At 43.0% G+C, this 17783-nt stretch overlaps 2 protein-coding genes across 5 annotated transcripts; one reads left to right on the forward strand and one right to left on the reverse strand.

The window, feature by feature from the left end:
* Positions 1-67: 67 nt before the first annotated feature.
* Positions 68-7199, reverse strand: LOC136436703 (MFS-type transporter SLC18B1-like). 3 transcript variants are annotated; one of them, XM_066430913.1, is made up of 16 exons: positions 7030-7199; positions 6326-6647; positions 5448-5543; positions 5225-5298; positions 4957-5101; positions 4563-4631; positions 4096-4186; positions 3556-3624; positions 3244-3317; positions 2816-2914; positions 2256-2362; positions 2019-2114; positions 1837-1911; positions 1389-1482; positions 998-1053; positions 68-630 (listed from the first exon to the last, which is right to left on the reverse strand). In XM_066430913.1, exons 2-16 carry the CDS (start codon positions 6617-6619, stop codon positions 579-581), a joined length of 1491 nt encoding a protein of 496 aa, XP_066287010.1. In that variant the 5' UTR covers positions 6620-6647; positions 7030-7199; the 3' UTR covers positions 68-578. The 3 variants fall into 3 exon arrangements, with proteins under 3 accessions (XP_066287010.1, XP_066287011.1, XP_066287009.1); XM_066430914.1 differs by having other exon boundaries at positions 68-632; positions 1003-1053; positions 6326-6699; XM_066430912.1 differs by having other exon boundaries at positions 6326-6699.
* Positions 7200-8769: 1570 nt separating this feature from the next.
* On the forward strand, positions 8770-17761 carry LOC136436699 (alkaline phosphatase-like). Of its 2 annotated transcripts, none has more exons than XM_066430902.1 (11): positions 8770-8928; positions 11299-11633; positions 11882-12056; positions 12398-12573; positions 12961-13156; positions 13458-13601; positions 13835-13917; positions 14997-15105; positions 15563-15712; positions 16832-16947; positions 17134-17761. In XM_066430902.1, the coding sequence occupies exons 1-11, from the start codon at positions 8856-8858 to the stop codon at positions 17320-17322; spliced, it is 1746 nt and encodes a 581-aa protein (XP_066286999.1). In that variant the 5' UTR covers positions 8770-8855; the 3' UTR covers positions 17323-17761. The 2 variants fall into 2 exon arrangements, with proteins under 2 accessions (XP_066286999.1, XP_066286998.1); XM_066430901.1 differs by having other exon boundaries at positions 8771-8928; positions 11296-11633.
* Positions 17762-17783: the final 22 nt, after the last annotated feature.

Here is a 17783-nt window from a genome sequence, read left to right on the forward strand (position 1 = left end):
TTGTAGATCTAATCCAGCAGAATGAAGAATCCACGGACAAATGATACAGACACAAGACACAAGTTGGTTTGATCATGAGAGTCAAGTACACAGTTTTGTCACGGTCAACAGAATTCCATTTTCTTGTCCTCAATCAAATACACTAGAACAAATGCAGACATTTCCAGTTGTGTGAAAAATTTACCATATTGCAAACAAAAACATATAGTCGAAAATAGCAAATTAGGTAACATTCTTATTTTGTTACGCTTCAATTCAATGCTAATAACAAAGTGTATTTTGCAACAAAACCAGTTCTTTGATAATGGTTGATATTCAGCATCAAAATATGGCACATATAAAGTTGGGCCGGCTCTCGCTTAAGCGTGAGATTTTCTATACAATAGAAAATAGCTTCGATATGTATTTACAGCTCAATTCAACAATTATGGCGTTCATCATCAGATTTGTACAACAAACAGAACAAACTCCTCTTGTTTGGACACGTTGGGATCTATAGCTAGTCCCTGTGCCCATCAGCCTCGGGCAGTGAGGCATTGTGAACACAGGACATGTTGGAGTCCTAAGTACACAGAACTTCATGCTAGTAGTCTTTCTCTCTCTCCCTCAGTTGGTATCACATGGGGAACACTGAAAAGGAACAGAATTGATAAATAGATAAATATGAACTCGTGGTTGTTTCACAACAGACACTGTGATTCAACCAGTATTGAAAATACAATAAAAACTGCAGCTGGACTGACAGAAATGAAGGGAAACAAAAATTATCTTAGGCAACAATTTCACGTTTTGCCTTTTATGTTTTGGCCATAAGATAACAACGTCTTAGGCGATATTATATCACAATATACCAGTCTATGCTATAATAGTGATGGGATCTGTACATAAATTACTGACGATTAGAAATTCGCACTGTAACACGGGTAATCCTATATATCAGAGTAAACTATGGTTTCTTCAAACCACATCAATATCATGTTAATGCAACACGCCCTACCTCGGCCTGGTCTTCAGGCAGCCATTGTAGGTATAGAAAGCCACGACGATCAGCATCTGCAAGGGCACGGGCAGGATTTAAGGTGTTTGTTTTACCAACGATGTGTAGAAAGGAGCAATAAAGACAAATAGTTAATCATTAGAATCACATAATATTGCATTAAACGTACACGGCAACTGTTGGATCTCAATGTCTTACTCACCATAACATGCCTCAATATCATAGTAAGTGTAAGTTTAATGATACATGCATGCCACGAACAAATATTCATTGTAAAACATAGCAACATAAGCCACGAAACAATGAATTGTCACATCATGCTCTTAGCGTGAAAAACCAAGTGTATGCCCTTCTTGGTTCTGAGCACTTTGTTACAATACTAGAAACATACGTAAAACAGGATGAGCCCTCCAAATGCAGTGGACGTCCACGGGAAGCCGAACCTCTGCGCCAACGCACTGCTTCCCAACGGACCCACCAGGTCCCTGTAATACATCAATCAAATGTATTAGAAAATAAAGTGTGCAATGAGTGACATTATGCAACACAAACAATCACCAGGCGGTACAAACTGTTTCTAGACGGACTGGAGGTTTAGGACAATCTAGATCTGTAAGCAGAAATCACACTAAATCTTCACACGTCTTCTGTTCCCCCCAACATCTATAGTGACCTGACCTCAAAAAAGGTTTTGGGCACAGCTTTACAAAGAAAGTTAATCTCACCACTGAGAAACGTTAGACGATGTAACTACGATGCATGTTGCGGAAAGTGGGAACGTCGTACATTGATATTGAGTAATCCTTCTGAGAAAGTTCAGGATAGGAGAAATAACTCACCCAATGGCAAAGAAGGCGTTCATCACTCCCGACACCACACCGTACATGGCAAAGTTGGTCTCCATACCGGCATCGCTAAAGGGAAAAGAAATCACGATCTGACTTCCTCTTGGGGCGACAAATCTGACATTAGAATATGAAAAGAAATAAGCGACAAAAATCGCTGAGTACTCATACATTACCTGGCCGCCCAAAGCATGATGTTGACGATTGGTGTCAAGGACGCTCCAACAGAAACCGCGATAACGGCAAGACCAACAGTGTTCACCCATTCCGTCCTGAAAAATGTCATTCTATCAATCAGTTACTTTTAATACTTTGTAGTTTCACTTGTTTTTGAATGTAGTGAGTCACAAAACCTAACTAAAAACCAAGAATAAATCGATTTTACGAGAGCAAGTTGTTGGGTAGAGTCATACTTTGGTAAAATGTGGACGTAGTCTGTCAGGAGAGGAGACGGTCCAAGAATGAGAGTTCCAACGGACGTCACCAACATTCCTAATGGTACCATAATCGGGACCCATTTCTGGAAACAACATTAAGAATGTGATAGAATGATCACAAACAGATCTAGGAGCCCCTTTACTATTCACACGTGCAATATTGAGTCGAAGCGTCATTATCCCATTTCTTGTTTGCATAGAACAAATCAGATCAATGTGCCGTTTGGTCGGAAACGGAGAGTCAGAACACCCCCCGCCCTGAGATAAGAAGTCATCCCACGGCGGGTGTACTCAGAATGTATAGAACACCCCTCGGGCTCTCTACCTTGACCTCCTGCAGCATCTGATCAAAACGTGACTCTTTTCAGCCAAGAACACAGGTTCACCACTACCGTCTTCTCTATAAGAATGTTATTCTTATTATTTTAATTGTATTATTAGTACCAAACTCAGACAAAGCTCTCCATTGTAATCAGAAATAATTTGTTTTATCCCTTAAGGTTTACTAAAGGAGAGGTCCGACCAAGAGATTGTACCTTTTTGTCTGCCAGCCTCCCCCATGCCGGCGCCAGAACTGAGTATATCGCCGCCCACAGCAAATACATCAGCCCGATGCGGACAGGGGACGTCTTAAACTGTAAAAATCATTCAAAACAGACTTAAGCTAATCATGACTACCATTTTCTGTAAATTCATTTATTTTCGCGGGGATGTAATGTCACAGTAGGAGTTCAAAGGTTTTCGCGCCGTTGTAAGTTCTCGGTCAAAACAATACTTCAGCACCGCATGATTTCGTGAAGAGGCACCGCTGGCAAAAATAACCACCCGAACATTCCAAGATTAACAGTAGCAAAATTCAGCTCCTTACTTGTTCATATTTGTGTGCTCATTTTGCATTACAACAAGTGCAATGTCCATTGATGCAAGCATGGAGATTATTGATGCATCTCAACTTAGAACGTACCTCTTTAATCAAGTACGGCTGAAGTACAGGGTCGATGTAGTCCAGCATACAGGCTACAATAATTGCTAAACCGCCTACAGAAACATGTGGAAGCGATTATTAGATACATAACAGACCTGAACTTACAATGTACAGAAGCGCCCAGTTGAAATAAAATAATACGATACACAGCAGAACACACGTATCAGAGACAAATATAATATCGGACGTGATTTCTGTGCGTTTGTTGACAGTATTGCTTAAGTATTGCATGGTTTTCTTGCCACCAACCTATATGTCAAACATCCCAACCAATGATTCATATATACTTACAGGCTATAAGGAAAGCTGGAATCTTAAAGAAAGACAGCAATGGCACGTCTGTTTTCCCCTCCTGTTCATCTGTACAAATGCAGGAAAACATTCGGTCTTCACAAGAAGAGGTAAGGTCTATAAATGCAGTAGCTCTTGGTGTAGTTTTGTAAAACGGACAATGGTATTAGAAAATAAAGAAATATCACTACGTTTTCATTTCTCACACTCAAGTTCAATAAATGACAGGAACAGCAAATAACTCGAATTTTCAGTTTTCTAGACTTCTGACTTGTCGTCTACACCCCCATTCCACGATGGCGGCGACCCTGAATTGGCAGAGCGCTCAACTATATCACAGATACATTGTAAGCAAAAATAATCTTTTTACTCTGTGTATGTTTTGTTGTCTTTTCCGTAATCCTTTTACATTTTGCATGACATTCCAATTATGAAGTCAAGGGTTACACAAATCAAATTTAGATCGCTGCGAGGTCGCAGCGCGATCGCCGTCCAGTGCACTGCGCGTCTTACACGCCGTATGCTGGGCGTGTTGATTACCTGGTTGTGGCGGAATCAGAACAGTCACAAACACACAGCAGCACAGCAGAAGGCCCCCCATTGTCATGAACGGAGTCTTGAAGCCTCCAAGCTGTTCACAAGAATATGACAAAAATATAAAACATTATAATTTTAACTGACACTTAAATGCCATTCAAAATTTTCCAAATTTATTTCATATTGAATGTTAAAGTTTGTAATTGTGAACATGCTATATTTCTAATTTCACCGATAGTTGTTTTAACGTTGCAGTGTTTGTAGCGTATATTAGCAAGGTATTTCAGACACCATCAATTATGTATACGTCTGCAGATGATAAGAGCCATCTTATCTGTCAGCATCTATATGATAAAGAATCAATAGTATTGATCCATCAAGTGGTAATTCTAATAATGATACTGTAAAAAAACCCGGATATTTTGCTTATTGATTAACCCCAATATTGCTGATCTGTCCTGAGTACTTACGTCATACAGCACACCACCAATGGGCGGACCGGCCATCAATCCGAGCCCTGTGAAAATCTCCAGGCTTCCCTGGTAGAACAGAGATCATAGCTTTCTCAACAAACAGGTAAATTTCCGTTGGAAAACTATTCAACCTTTTCTAAAATGTTACGAATGAAAACTCAGTTTATACTAACGTTAGAGGCAGTGACCGCTGCTCGAGCGACCAAACATTTAAAAGATCGCTCTACGAATTCTATAGACAACGAACTTTTTTGTCAATTCTTACCTATCCCTCTACATCATGATACCAATTATACAACCAACTTAAGGGTTTAAACAAATCTAATTTTTCTAGCGATCGCCATCTAACGGAAAGAAGGCCTGAGATTGTGAGAAGGAATGATCTGCCTACCATGACCGTAGCCACGTTGTTCGGGAAGGCGTGAGTCAGGATGGCCGTGCCCGCAGTCTGGAACCCGGCCACACCGAGGGCCTCGATAGACCGGATGGCGAAGCAAAACACGATAAACGTTGTTCCTTCCGTGTACTCCAGAAGCCTGGGAACGGAAAACAACAGTTGCTACAACGCAGAAATGCAATCATATGGTTCACTGATATAAAATATACAATTCAGCTTGCTTTAAGATATCTTAAAAGAGGCTATTTTCTCGGAGACTTACCCGAACAACACAGAACAGCTCCCCCCTACAAACACGCCGCTGGTCAGCATGAACCTGGACCCGATAGCCGTGAGCTGAGGACGAAAATTGTTTCATCGAAAATTCATTTGAGATTCGTATTTGCCCACTACATATACTAGCTATGACAATATCTTAATTATAGTATAGGGTACGTTTTACAATGTATCATCCGGTAGTATCCGATTATATGATCAATACTCACGTATTTTCCAAAGACTAGTCCCCCCAGGAAGTTGACAACAGCAAAGCATCCAAATATGAGACCCACCACAGTTTGCGATGCTCCTCTTTTTATAGCCTGCAAAGATGTTAGACACCTGTGGCACTCATGACCATGCTATTGGATGGGTTAGGTCTTCATCTTAAAGATAATAAAAGCTAAAATATTGACGGATGATAAACGATTAGTGCCTGTAACTTCATTAGGTCTACTCGATTCAAAAACTGTACTACAACGCCAAAGAATTATTGCTGCACCTAGTTTGATGATGACATTTTGTTCCTTAAACGATTACAACATTTAAAAATCTTAAATGAAACAACGACAAGCAGCTGTAATATTGTGTACAACTAGGGCCTTTTAAATGCCCGAAGCAGTAGAGGTCTTTCCCGTTATGTGCAAATACCGTTCTAAGGAATTGCCAAAAACTGATTCCCTAGGGAATGCATTCGTGGAATTTTCAGAATATTTGCAATTCAATCGCAGTACTATACTAAAAGCTCCGCCCCTAGAACGTCGCCAAAACGATCATCTCATGGCTATATCATAGGCTAGGGCCCTGTCACACTTGTGCGTATATTCAAGTCCGCATGAGTTCCGCAGTAACATTTTTTTGGTTTGAGTAAATTTTGCGGGGAGGAAGTTGTTTTCTACTTTGACCCACCGTTGAGCAGTCTAGTTATCAAACCAAAGAAATTACTTCTTCGGCTGCAAACTTAACCTAAACCAAAAACATGTTGATACGCAACTCCTGCGGGCTTGTATATAGTCAAGTCAAGTTTATTGCATATATACGCACAAGTGTGACAGGGGCTGTATATGGTACTCTTGGGCCGCACAAACAGCACATACACACTTACCTCGTCCGGAAAGAACGGAGCAATTACAGAGTAGTAACAGTATCCGGAAAAGTTCAGTGAAGCGACACAGATGAAGGACAGGATCTGCCTTTTTGACGCCCTCCTGCAGCTGAAGCCCTCCTCCTCTGCTGGAGTCTCTGTGTCACTAACGACTTGTTCCGTCTGTTCGTCAGTTGCGCTCCCATACGTCACAACATCCGGGACACTGTCTGTCTCGAGTTGTACATGTCTTGATGTGTTCTGTCCACCAAGCAAGCGTGACGTCTCGCTGTCTTCCTTTTCGTTTTTCTTCATAACTTTGCCTCTTGTAAGTAAACAATCCCTGGTGTCGGTGGAAATGTTAAAGCCTATGTACACTTGATGACGTCACAAGTCTGAAAGATTAACAGGTGTTATACTAGGGTTAGGCGTTCTGCACAACTGCAGAGCTACTAGTAGTCACGGGTCCCATGGTTTATAACCTCCTCTATTGTATGGTCACAAAGAGCTAGCTGGTGGTGAAGGGAAAAACATTCAGTGCAACAAACGACGTTCAAACAAGATGAAACCACACATCTGTTTGGAGATGAAACATCCTTGTATCATGGGGAGCTCGTTGTCTGAGGACACGTGAGGACAATGAACCGCAAATCGCCACAGACTAGCAATCGCCACTCGTAACATACATGTAAGATCGTACGACAAACCTGCCAAACATTCCTTACCTGTGTGCTTTGTGATCTTAATATCTTCTGCGGCTTAACACGCCATGCGGAAAGGAATCGACCCGTCTCGAAGTGAGGTATATCGGATATTACCAGCTATATATACAAACATCGGCAGTCATTGCACAACAGCTCGCAACCCTCCCACCCGCTGTCCTTTCCGTGACCTCATAGGATCGTACGTTACCGTTGACCTTTGAACTGCACTTCAGCAACCAGTCAATGACCGCAAGACCGTGCGTAGTGGCGGATCAGTATCAATTAAACCCTATGGCTATGATATGTGTCATCGCTGCAATGCCATAGCTTTCCTGAATATGCAGCCAACGCTACAAATGTAGGGCCATACAGATGTTGCAACATTTTATATTATCCTAAACAGTATTGTGACGTGTAATAGAACTGATGGGATTGCCTGGCCTAGCATAGTCCTATCGTTCGAGGCACGTGTAAGGTCAGTTATGGCAACGCTGCTCACTACCTTAAGAATGATCTACTAGCTGTCAGTAGTGGACACAAATGCGCCACAGCATTTTCTAAAATGTATACATATGTAAAGCCAAAGAAGTAGGTCATTGCTGCAGTTCTTCATGAAATCGCTAAATGGGGCGGTTGCACTGTGATTGTTGATATGACGCCACTTTGATATTACTAAATGCACAACAAAGTCAAGTTTCGTAACTATTCTGTATGAATCAAGACGAATCCAAGTTTAAAAAAAAATGCTTGATCGGTCGTGAAAGTCGTAACAATCACCGAGTGTGTTTGTGTATGGAGAAGGCTCTTGTGTCAACCCAGCACACTTATCGAGAAGAGATGACCTGACCCGGTTTGTTTGGCTAAAAAAAAACCCACAAGCTATCGACAAAGCAGTATCGCCGGTACGCCTCGCCTCATTACAGGACAACATGCTTTGTCTTGACTAGCACTTGCGCCCATTGCCGGTCTATCATTATGTTTCAGGCCACACCTTCTGTCTACTTGAAGAGTTTTGTAACTGGTAAAAGTAAGCCCAATGCCTTAACACACCAAACCTATTTGCAGATCAAACATCAATATGTGATCTGCATGTACAATTTGTGGGGAGCAATGGGTCAGCACCTGGCCTGGCACATAGGCAGGTAGGTACGTACGGAGGCAAACTCACACTCTTAACACGACATACAAGTACTACTGTCACGCCCCCAAGGAGACCAATGTTCACGGTGCTAAGAGTTTGTACTTTGTAAATTCCTGAAATCACCCATGCGGATGTATGTTCCGCACGTGATGGCAGTCGTACTGACACGGGCATGCGGCATGTGCGCGCTGTGTGCTATCACGTGAAGGATTTCTGATGTTATCCAACTCAAAGACTCCAAAGCAGGCTTTTGCTACGGCAGTTGTTTTGATACTGTTTCTGTCTCGCCCATAGAGAGAGACAGAGAATATTTTATCATTGCCACTCTGTTACGATCGCCATATGGGTTCTGTGGAAGCTACTGTTGAACACGATAGCCACCATGACATGACAAAACTCAGCAAAATGCTATGCCGCAAGAAAAGCCTGCTATGGAGGCTAATGGTACCCGCTAAAGTATATACTTTGGTGGCCTCTTTTAAACAAAGTGTAAGTCTTTAAAAATATGTTGTTTTTTTTATTTGTTAAACATCCGAAAGAAAATCATGTAACATGGTCACGTGTAACAAAAAACAAACCAGTGCTAACTTTGGACAAGGACGTCACCGAAAGGTCTCTAGTAAATGATTAACCTCCGTGTCGCAGTTCCAAGAGGCCCGGTAAGTAGAGCTCGCGTTAGTTCAATCTCGAGGCAAGATCTTGAAACATGGCTACAATCCGGCCGGTCGCAAGTCTCCTTCTCGTGGCGGTGTTTATAGCCACAGCGTTCGGCAAGCCAGGTATTTATTCGCTTTATTCTACTTAATAGGTTTATGAATGTTAAACATTCAGGTAAGCAAATAGAGTGGTACAATTTAAACATTACTTCTGGACAAAATACGATTTTGTCCAGTAGTAATGTTTAAATTGTACCACTCTACTTAATAGTTTTATTGTATTTTGAGGGGTTTGTCTTTTATCCCTCTCTTCTGGCACGTCAGTAGAGTTTCTTCATTGTCCTTTCGGCAACACGAGGAGTCATTTTGTAATACTTCATAATCACCGTGAAGGTAAGAAGTTGCCAATCCTGTTACTGATTTTTAATCTGCGGAATGCTTTTGAAACAGATTTTGAGAGGATTTGTCTGTGATTTTTACTTCAATTCATTTTTTTGGCATTTCGCCCGCCGAATGATTGTAAATCTAGTTGCATGTCAGAATTCCGTCACACACACACACGGACGCTAACCTAGGCTGGATGTGTGCCAGTAGGCTATTGTCTTGAAATGTAGCAAACAGGTTTTATTACTACTTACTTAGCTTAGGTGCCTTGTGCACATAAATCTATACCTGTTCAACATTAGCACTAGACTGATCGTGCCCTACACAGCGGTTTTACCTGTATCATCGTAATGTGACCTGATTTGAAAAGTCATTAGTCGAAGGTTCTTGCATCTGATGATGAAAACAAGCTTAAATGTGAACCATTTGTGGCGTCGTTTTTCAATGGAGGAAAAAAGAACGCAATCAATGTTTTAAATTTGGTCATTTTGTATATGGACCCGTGTATGTGGCTTTTCTTGGAAGAGAAAGTCAAAGGTCTCCATCATTTTTTTCTAACTGATAAACTGACGTGCCACTCAAGCGTTGTAAACAAAAGTACGGCCACATCCTTGTACGATTGAATTTTTGTCGTGTAACCGCGGTCAGTTCGGCGAAACTATGACAGAGCCGACCGTCGACCACGACATACGGCATCGGATTTGATACCGCCACAAGGCAGCTGAAGTTTGTACGACACATCCAGATCGTACGATGTGCCGTAAATGATTCAACTGTCTTGCATGTGACGTAGAAGGTAACGGTACCCCGGTACGCATGGATCCTTGTCAATGGGAGGTTTTGTCATAGCCTTGTACTTTTAACACGCGATTGATCACGATATAACGCGCTTTGTAAATTGAAATAGTTACCTAAAGAATTCTTCAGAGGCCAAACAAAAAACCGATAACATTGAACCTATCCCTGTGTAACTGGAATCGTCTTGACTTTCTTGGAATAGGAAATCGGAAAACGGTCCCTGTTGGTGGATGATTAACTAATGTAGCTGACGCTGTTCAAATAGGCAGGGCCGGCGAGAATGGCGTTAGTTCAGTGTGATCACCCGTGAAAAAGATGAATACAGTTCACTCGACCGTATAAACTAGTCAATCTCTAGCTCTATCTACCCTTCTCAGTCCAATGTTTGCGGCAACAGCACTCCAAAACAACGACGCTTGGCAATTTTCCCTGTTGCATATTTCTGTGCTATATATCGTGTTCAAGTGTTTATAAGGCTAACGCACAGTTCGTTGATTAAGAAGGCGTCTGACACTTTTACAGCAGTAAAGTAGGGTAATAAAATGTAGTCACCAAACAACAACTTCGATCTACCGTATAACACAGAGAAAGGTGAGGGTCTGTGACTGTGGGTGGGGTCCGGAGTCTGTCGTTTGCAAAATGGGGCTGATCAACAAACAGCACGATTTAATCAACCAGTCTATAACAGCTAGCACATAGATTTATCGTGTCGGCATACGTCAAACATAGTTGTGAATACATGTCAGTCCATCTGTACGTGTGAATATTTGTAGACGTTTTCTGAGTAGCCATGTCAGCAGTCAGACATCGCCGCTGTCAGTGTCACACACAGCAAATGTCTTACATAAAACAATATTAAACAGGTCACTGTGGTGAGAGCAGGAGCATACCCTTTTCGGTCTGTTTGTTCCACATAACCGGTAAACTGCCTTTGTAGAAGCAATGCGCCAGTTTTGTACAGTAGGTACAAGGTGCGCATGCGTAAGACAAGACTGAGGTTTGATGTGCTTTCACCAGGATGGACCCAACTCTTTGCGATAAGTGTGTTGGGATTTTAACGTGCTCGAGATGTCTCACCTCAAAAACGGGAAATGTGGCTTTACGTTGCATCTAAGAGGACGTACCTAACCGAAGCAAGGTACTCCTTTTTCACCTGAGTCGAGTGAGGAAATAGATGTTAAGAGCCTTTCATAAAAAGTGCAACATCGGAGGTTTCTATGGATTCGAACCTGTAACCTTTAGATTCTAAGTCAACAACCTAACCACAAGACCACCTTCGTCCTACCGCGCTTTCCTTTTTTTCTTTAGCAGCCAACGATGACTCTACATGGTCCGAGGTGGACCATTCCGCGCAGCTGGCGCACAAGCGGGCCCGCAGTGCGCATGCGCAGTCAAGAACAGCACCCACCGACCAGGAGCGCACGCCGGACTACTGGACCAACATGGCGCGGGCCTCCATTGACGAAGCCCTCCGCCTGCAGACCTTAAACACGAACGTGGCCAAAAACGTGGTGCTGTTCCTAGGAGACGGGATGGGCGTTTCCACGGTAACCACGGCCCGGATCCTGAAGGGACAAAAGGCGGGAAACCCGGGAGAGGAGACCGTGTTGGCCATGGATAGTCTACCTTACACCGCCATGTCTAAGGTTAGAGACACGTGAAAGTACATGGACGTCGTTCCTTTGCGAAAGAATTTCCTAGACACAGACTTACACGCTATGGATTAAGTAGATCGATGTTCGTGTAAAAAGCAAAGGAGTAGGAAGCAAATTTACAATGTTATACACAGGAAACACATATAATTAGGCTATAGCACAATACAATGTATGGCAATGTTATCCCAAATTGGGTATCCACATTTGTTGGTTATGTGTGATTCATGTTTATTTCTTAGACCTACAATATCGACCAACAAGTGCCTGACTCGGCCGGTACCGCTACAGCGTTCCTTTGTGGGGTAAAAGCGGAGGCTGGGGTTATCGGCGTGGACGGGAGAACGCGGTACGGCAACTGCAGTTCCTCCAAAGGTCACGAGGCGGAGTCCATCATCGTGCACGCTGAAAGAGCAGGTCTGCTCGTGCTATTCCCTGGCACGCAGTCTACCTTCGATCAAAAGAGAAAAGAGGCTCTCTGTGGCGGGGTAATCTTTGGCACCCGGACAAATCAACGGGCCAATCAAGTCCTACCGCCTTAAACTACTAGCAGGTGTCAAAGATCACCCGGGCGGCGGAAAGCCCCTTCTGCTCCGAAGACAGAAGTCTGTCGTTTGCCACGTCTTGTCTTGTCTCGTCTCGTCTTGCCTTGATCAACCAAAACTGCTTGAAATTCCGGTGAATTGGATAAGGACACATAAATAAAGCTGATCGATTGATTTGTTAAATTTGTTCTGCCGTTCCGTTTCGTTTCCAAGGGAAATCGACAGGAATCGTCACCACCGCCCGGGTGACCCATGCCACGCCGGCGTCGGCCTACGCTCACTCGGCCGCACGGGGCTGGGAGGCCGACAGCGATCTGAGCGCGGAGGCCAGGGAGAACAACTGTACAGACATCGCCTATCAACTGGTGGAGGAAGCACCCGATGTAGAGGTTAGGATACCCATGCTTTTAGAATTCTATCTAATTGAAAATCTTAGAAATTGAATTATAATATATACCATGGCATGTACATTGTAACTACATGCTAAACCAATAAGATAAATAGCATAACGATTTGACACGACACTTTCACCCTCCAAGATGGCGGACCCCCCAAGATGGCGGACGCTGAAACACGCGGTGCTATATGTTGTCATGTTCATTTTTAAGTTTGTGATTTTGTATTTTCATTTTAACAATGATGAGGTTTTAGAAAAGAATTGCGAATCTACCCCAACCGGTCTCTCCGAAAGACTTCCAAGCTCATTTGTCAATAAAGTTAAAGTTTAAACACCATAGTCACGTGATTGTAAACACATCTACTCATTTGCATATCAGGTTATCCTGGGAGGGGGACGACGGATGTTCACGCCCCGGACTGCGACGGATCCGGAATACGGAAACAATGGGGATCGAAACGACGGCGTAGATTTGATCCAGCGCTGGCAGGACGGTAAAACCGGAACAGCCCACTATGTCTGGAACGGAACGGGCTTCAGAGATGTCGACCCGGAGTCGACGGATTATCTTCTTGGTAAGCACATTTCTATAGCTTCTACTTATGCATGCATTCATAATAATGTCCCATCTATTCTGTTTATTGAAATCATTTGCTAATATGATTTTTAAAATCTATTTTGCTTTGGGACAGAAAAGGACGACGTGGCACTAGCGTTCAATCAAATTTTTACATCTTATGTTAACAGTGACCATATGATATATTTTTGCTAGGACAGCAACAACCAGAGGTGCTTTTATACCAGTTTTGTCACCCGTATGACGTTGGGAATATTACATCCGTTGGTTACATATGATGTTGTTCTCTGTATTCACAGGTCTGTTTGAAATGAGTCACATGAAGTACTCTGCTGACCGGAACCTGACGGACCCGGCCGAGGAGCCGACCATCGCCGACATGACCCGGAAGGCGATAGAAATCCTCCAGAAAAACGACAATGGTTTCTTCCTGCTAGTTGAAGGTTAACGGGTCTCACATCTTACTGCTAAACTTGCTTTATCAATATTGTTTCCTGGTTTATATTACATTTCTAAGACATTCTATTCTTGTGATTTTATAAAGAACTTCACGTTCAAGTTATGGTGACGTCAGTTAAGCAAAGACATGCCGCATCTGATGTTTTCACGACAAGAGATGTAATCCTCTAATTTCAGAGTATGCGTTGCTAAAATCAAAACTGTTTTTTTCGTCCAGGCGGCCGAATTGACCACGGCCATCACGCGTCCCAGGCGGTGAAAGCTTTAGAGGACACCTTGGCGTTCGATGACGCTGTGCAGGTACGTAAACGCCATCACAATGAGGAGAGCAATAACACACTCATGTAATTCAAGTTGCAGAAAACTATGTTGTAGACCTAATTGTTTCTGTAATCACAACGCCTGTACTAGTTAGTCTCCAAGCAGATCTACGGGTTGGCAAAGACCGTATCCAACAGGCAGAAGGAGTTTTTATAGCCAACCCAAGTCTCATAGTCTCCAAGCAGATCTACGGGTTGGCAAAGACCTTATCCAACACAACAGGCAGAAGGAGTTTTTATAGCCAACCCAAGTCTCATAGTCTCCAAGCAGATCTACGGGTTGGCAAAGACCGTATCCAACAGGCAGAAGGAGTTTTTATAGCCAACCCAAGTCTCATAGTCTCCAAGCAGATCTACGGGTTGGCAAAGACCTTATCCAACACAACAGGCAGAAGGAGTTTTTATAGCCAACCCAAGTCTCATAGCCAACCCAAGGTCTGCATGAGACTTGGGTTGGCTATAATAACTCCTTCTGCCTGTTGGATACGGTCTTTGCCAACCCGTAGGTCTGCTTGGAGACTATGTACTAGTGCGAATGTTGTAGTGTTGTGTATATATTCATTGTGTTGTGTTTTGTTGTCATCAGCTGTTTGTAAGGCTCCCATTCCTCTAGACGGGGCGATGGCTCTGCGCTCTCACTGCGACCTGAACCGTATTTATCTAATCCTTGATTTTATAATCGGAATATCATGCAAAATGTAAAAGTATGGATAAAAAGACAAAAGAACACACAAAGGGTAAACAGATTCGTTTTTCATCTAAGAAATTCGTTGAGCGCTCTGTTAAATTTCAGGTCGCAGCAAGCGCGCGGCGAGAGCGCCGTTCTTGTGGAATAGGGGTATGAATGCGCCTGGCAGCAGGGCGGCTTGTAATACCGCGGGAGTATTCACATTCAGAATCACCCTCGACTCTCAAGTCTAACCATCCAGTCTGGCACACAATACTTACGTCATAGTCACGTGAGCGCAAACACCTTACAAAACTGGACATTCATACAACAGACTGTACCATCTTCGAGGGTCGCACCAACATTGCTTCTACTTCTCTCCACCGTGACAGGTGGCTAAAGACATGCTAGATACGTCTGACAGCCTCATTGTGGTGACGGCGGACCACTCCCACACGCTGACGTTTGCAGGGTACCCTGACAGGGGACACCCCATATTTGGTATGTTCAAACTCCATATTTGGTATTACGCCAGATATTTGGTATAATTTCAGCCAATCCTTTTTATGGGTATACAGTACAATACAAGGCATAGACTATGAATAATACATATTTCATGGCGATTTGAGGTCTCCGAACTCTTGTGGTATTAAAATGTGACAACACATCCACTAGTGGGTCAATATTCGATCACTAGTGGGTCATTACTGAACCACTAGTGGGTCAATATTCGACCACCAGTGGGTCAATACTGAACCACATTTATAGATGGTGTGTGTGTGTGTGTGTGTGTATGTGTGTGTATGTGTGTGTGTGTGTGTGTGTATTTATGTGTGTGTGTTTGTGTATGTATGTGTATGTATGTGTGTGTGTTTGTGCGTTTGTGTGTGTATGTGTGCGTCTGTCTTCACAAGATGCTGAGGTCTGCCATCCATGTCTTGTTCGCTAATCGTTTCAGGACAAAACGTGTACACCCCTGATGACGTCTGGGACGGTTTACCTTACACCACCCTGCTGTACGGGAATGGCGCTGGATACTCGCTAGTGGAGACTACCAACGGGAACGTCACACAAGTCACACGGCAGAACGTCACGGACGTTAACACAGGTACGGACTTCGTGGAAGTTTTCATTATCCCAGGGATTATTTTTGCTGTATCTCATGTATTAGGGCACTGAGAGTCAAATATTAAAAAATCAGCCTTTTTCTGATTTCTATCCATAGTAAGTTTAGATAACACTATCCCATTGCATATCGACCATTATGGAGCAAAAATGCAATGTCGTTGTGTGGTGGGAACTCATTGAAAATCTGAGCACTTGGAGGCCAGCCATCATTTCAAATCTTCCGAACATGCACGGTTCTGACCGATAAGTCCCGAATGCTTCCGAAGAAATAATCACGTGGTCATGGCTCAATGTGCTTGGGCATTGTGACGTCACGCGGCCGGAAATTACCGAAAACTGTCGACAGAAAACGGTTACGGCTGGATTCTGGGCTGATTTTTTGGGGGACCCAATAAATAAAATACTCCTTTTGTGGCTTGCTTCTGTGCTATTTTAGACGCCCAAAGTATGAAATAATAATGCAGAAGTGCTAATATGGGGAAGTAAATGTCAATTTCAACTTCACCAAACAGAATTTTTTTCCCCAGAATATTTCAAGTTTTACCCCCTGAAATCGCTTAGGGCACCTTTAACAGCGAGTAAAGAAACTCCAAGAAGAAAATATAAAGCCCCAATCACGAATCAAGCAATGAGCTTGGCCGACGGTTTTAATTCGGATTTGTTTCTGAATTAATGAATATTTTCATGAATTCAGAAATAATTTCATGAATTAATTTAGAAATTTGTGACGGGGCACATTCTCAGCAAAAAATACGATCGACGCTCGGGCGATTTTGGAATTCGGTTGGTTCCGGCCGATTTTCACGCTGGCTTAATGAAGTGTGTCAGAAATGAGACAGAAATGACATGTGAAGTGTTGTCATTGTTTCATATCTCTTATTTGCATCGCAATGGTTTAGTTGACATTACCAACATGGTTGATGTGGAGCATTTTAACGATAAAACGATGAAATCTCCTAAACGTTTGATTTCTTTCCTGTATATATCTATATGACGGATATTCAAGTTCTTAAAAATGTACGTACAGTTCAAGAAGAAACCCAAAGTACAATCTTATAGTACTAGTATATAAAGGCAGGCATTCGTGTCTTCTCTCCAGCGGATAAGGAATACAAACAGCAAAGTGCCGTACCGCTAGCGAGTGAGACGCATGGAGGGGAGGACGTCATTATCATGGCGGGCGGACCCATGGCACACCTCTTCCACGGCGTGCAGGTAAGGCTTGTCTGACTAAATCGCGCTCCTAGCGGTCAACCTAAATGGGACCGAATGGAAGGTAGACAACAACACGTTCCTTTCGATTGCTCTTTCAGTACCAAGGACATGGGCACCAGCAAAATGGCTTTCATTTCCTCTAAAAAAAAGGGAAACAAAGTTGTGTTTGTTTTGCTTTCTTCGCAGGAGCAACACTACATCGCCCACGTGATGATGTACGCCGCCTGTCTGGGAGAGAACACCGAGCACTGTGACAAACCGTCCACACCAAAACCCGTGGGGTCAGCAGGGCCTGCCGCTAGGGGGAGCTATTACACCGTCGCCCTGACTACTATTCTTTACAGTCTGCTGCTTATGGCGGCCACGCCTTTCTAGTTCGGTGTTGACTAGCTGTAGTATGTGTGTGTGACAGAGAATTCCGCGAGTTCAAGCAGATATTGGTGTGGAAGTAACGTATTCGGACTATCGAGCAGCCCACTCATGGAAGCCCGGCAGTCAGATAACGTTACGATCTTGCACACCGACATCTGCTTAGACCTAGGAAAATTATTGTTATGCCTCCGATTACGGCCCTGAAAAAATTAGGGTTGCGTAGTCCCCCCCCCCCCCATTTGTTTACATTTCAGTTATCTAATAGATACTGAAATGAAATATTCGTTAATAAATACAGTAATTATACAGATATACATTGTACAAGCACAAGCACAAGTATATATTGGTAAAATGAACAAAGAAGTACAATGTGACCTAGGTACAGCTAAGTATGGGCAACAATTTTGTTTGAATATGATCATATTTTATTCGTTCCACTGAATGTCGTCCATATTTGTGTCATA

The sequence above is a fragment of the Branchiostoma lanceolatum genome, chromosome 6 (assembly GCF_035083965.1).
Source record: "Branchiostoma lanceolatum isolate klBraLanc5 chromosome 6, klBraLanc5.hap2, whole genome shotgun sequence".
In the NCBI taxonomy this organism is placed as follows: domain Eukaryota; kingdom Metazoa; phylum Chordata; class Leptocardii; order Amphioxiformes; family Branchiostomatidae; genus Branchiostoma; species Branchiostoma lanceolatum.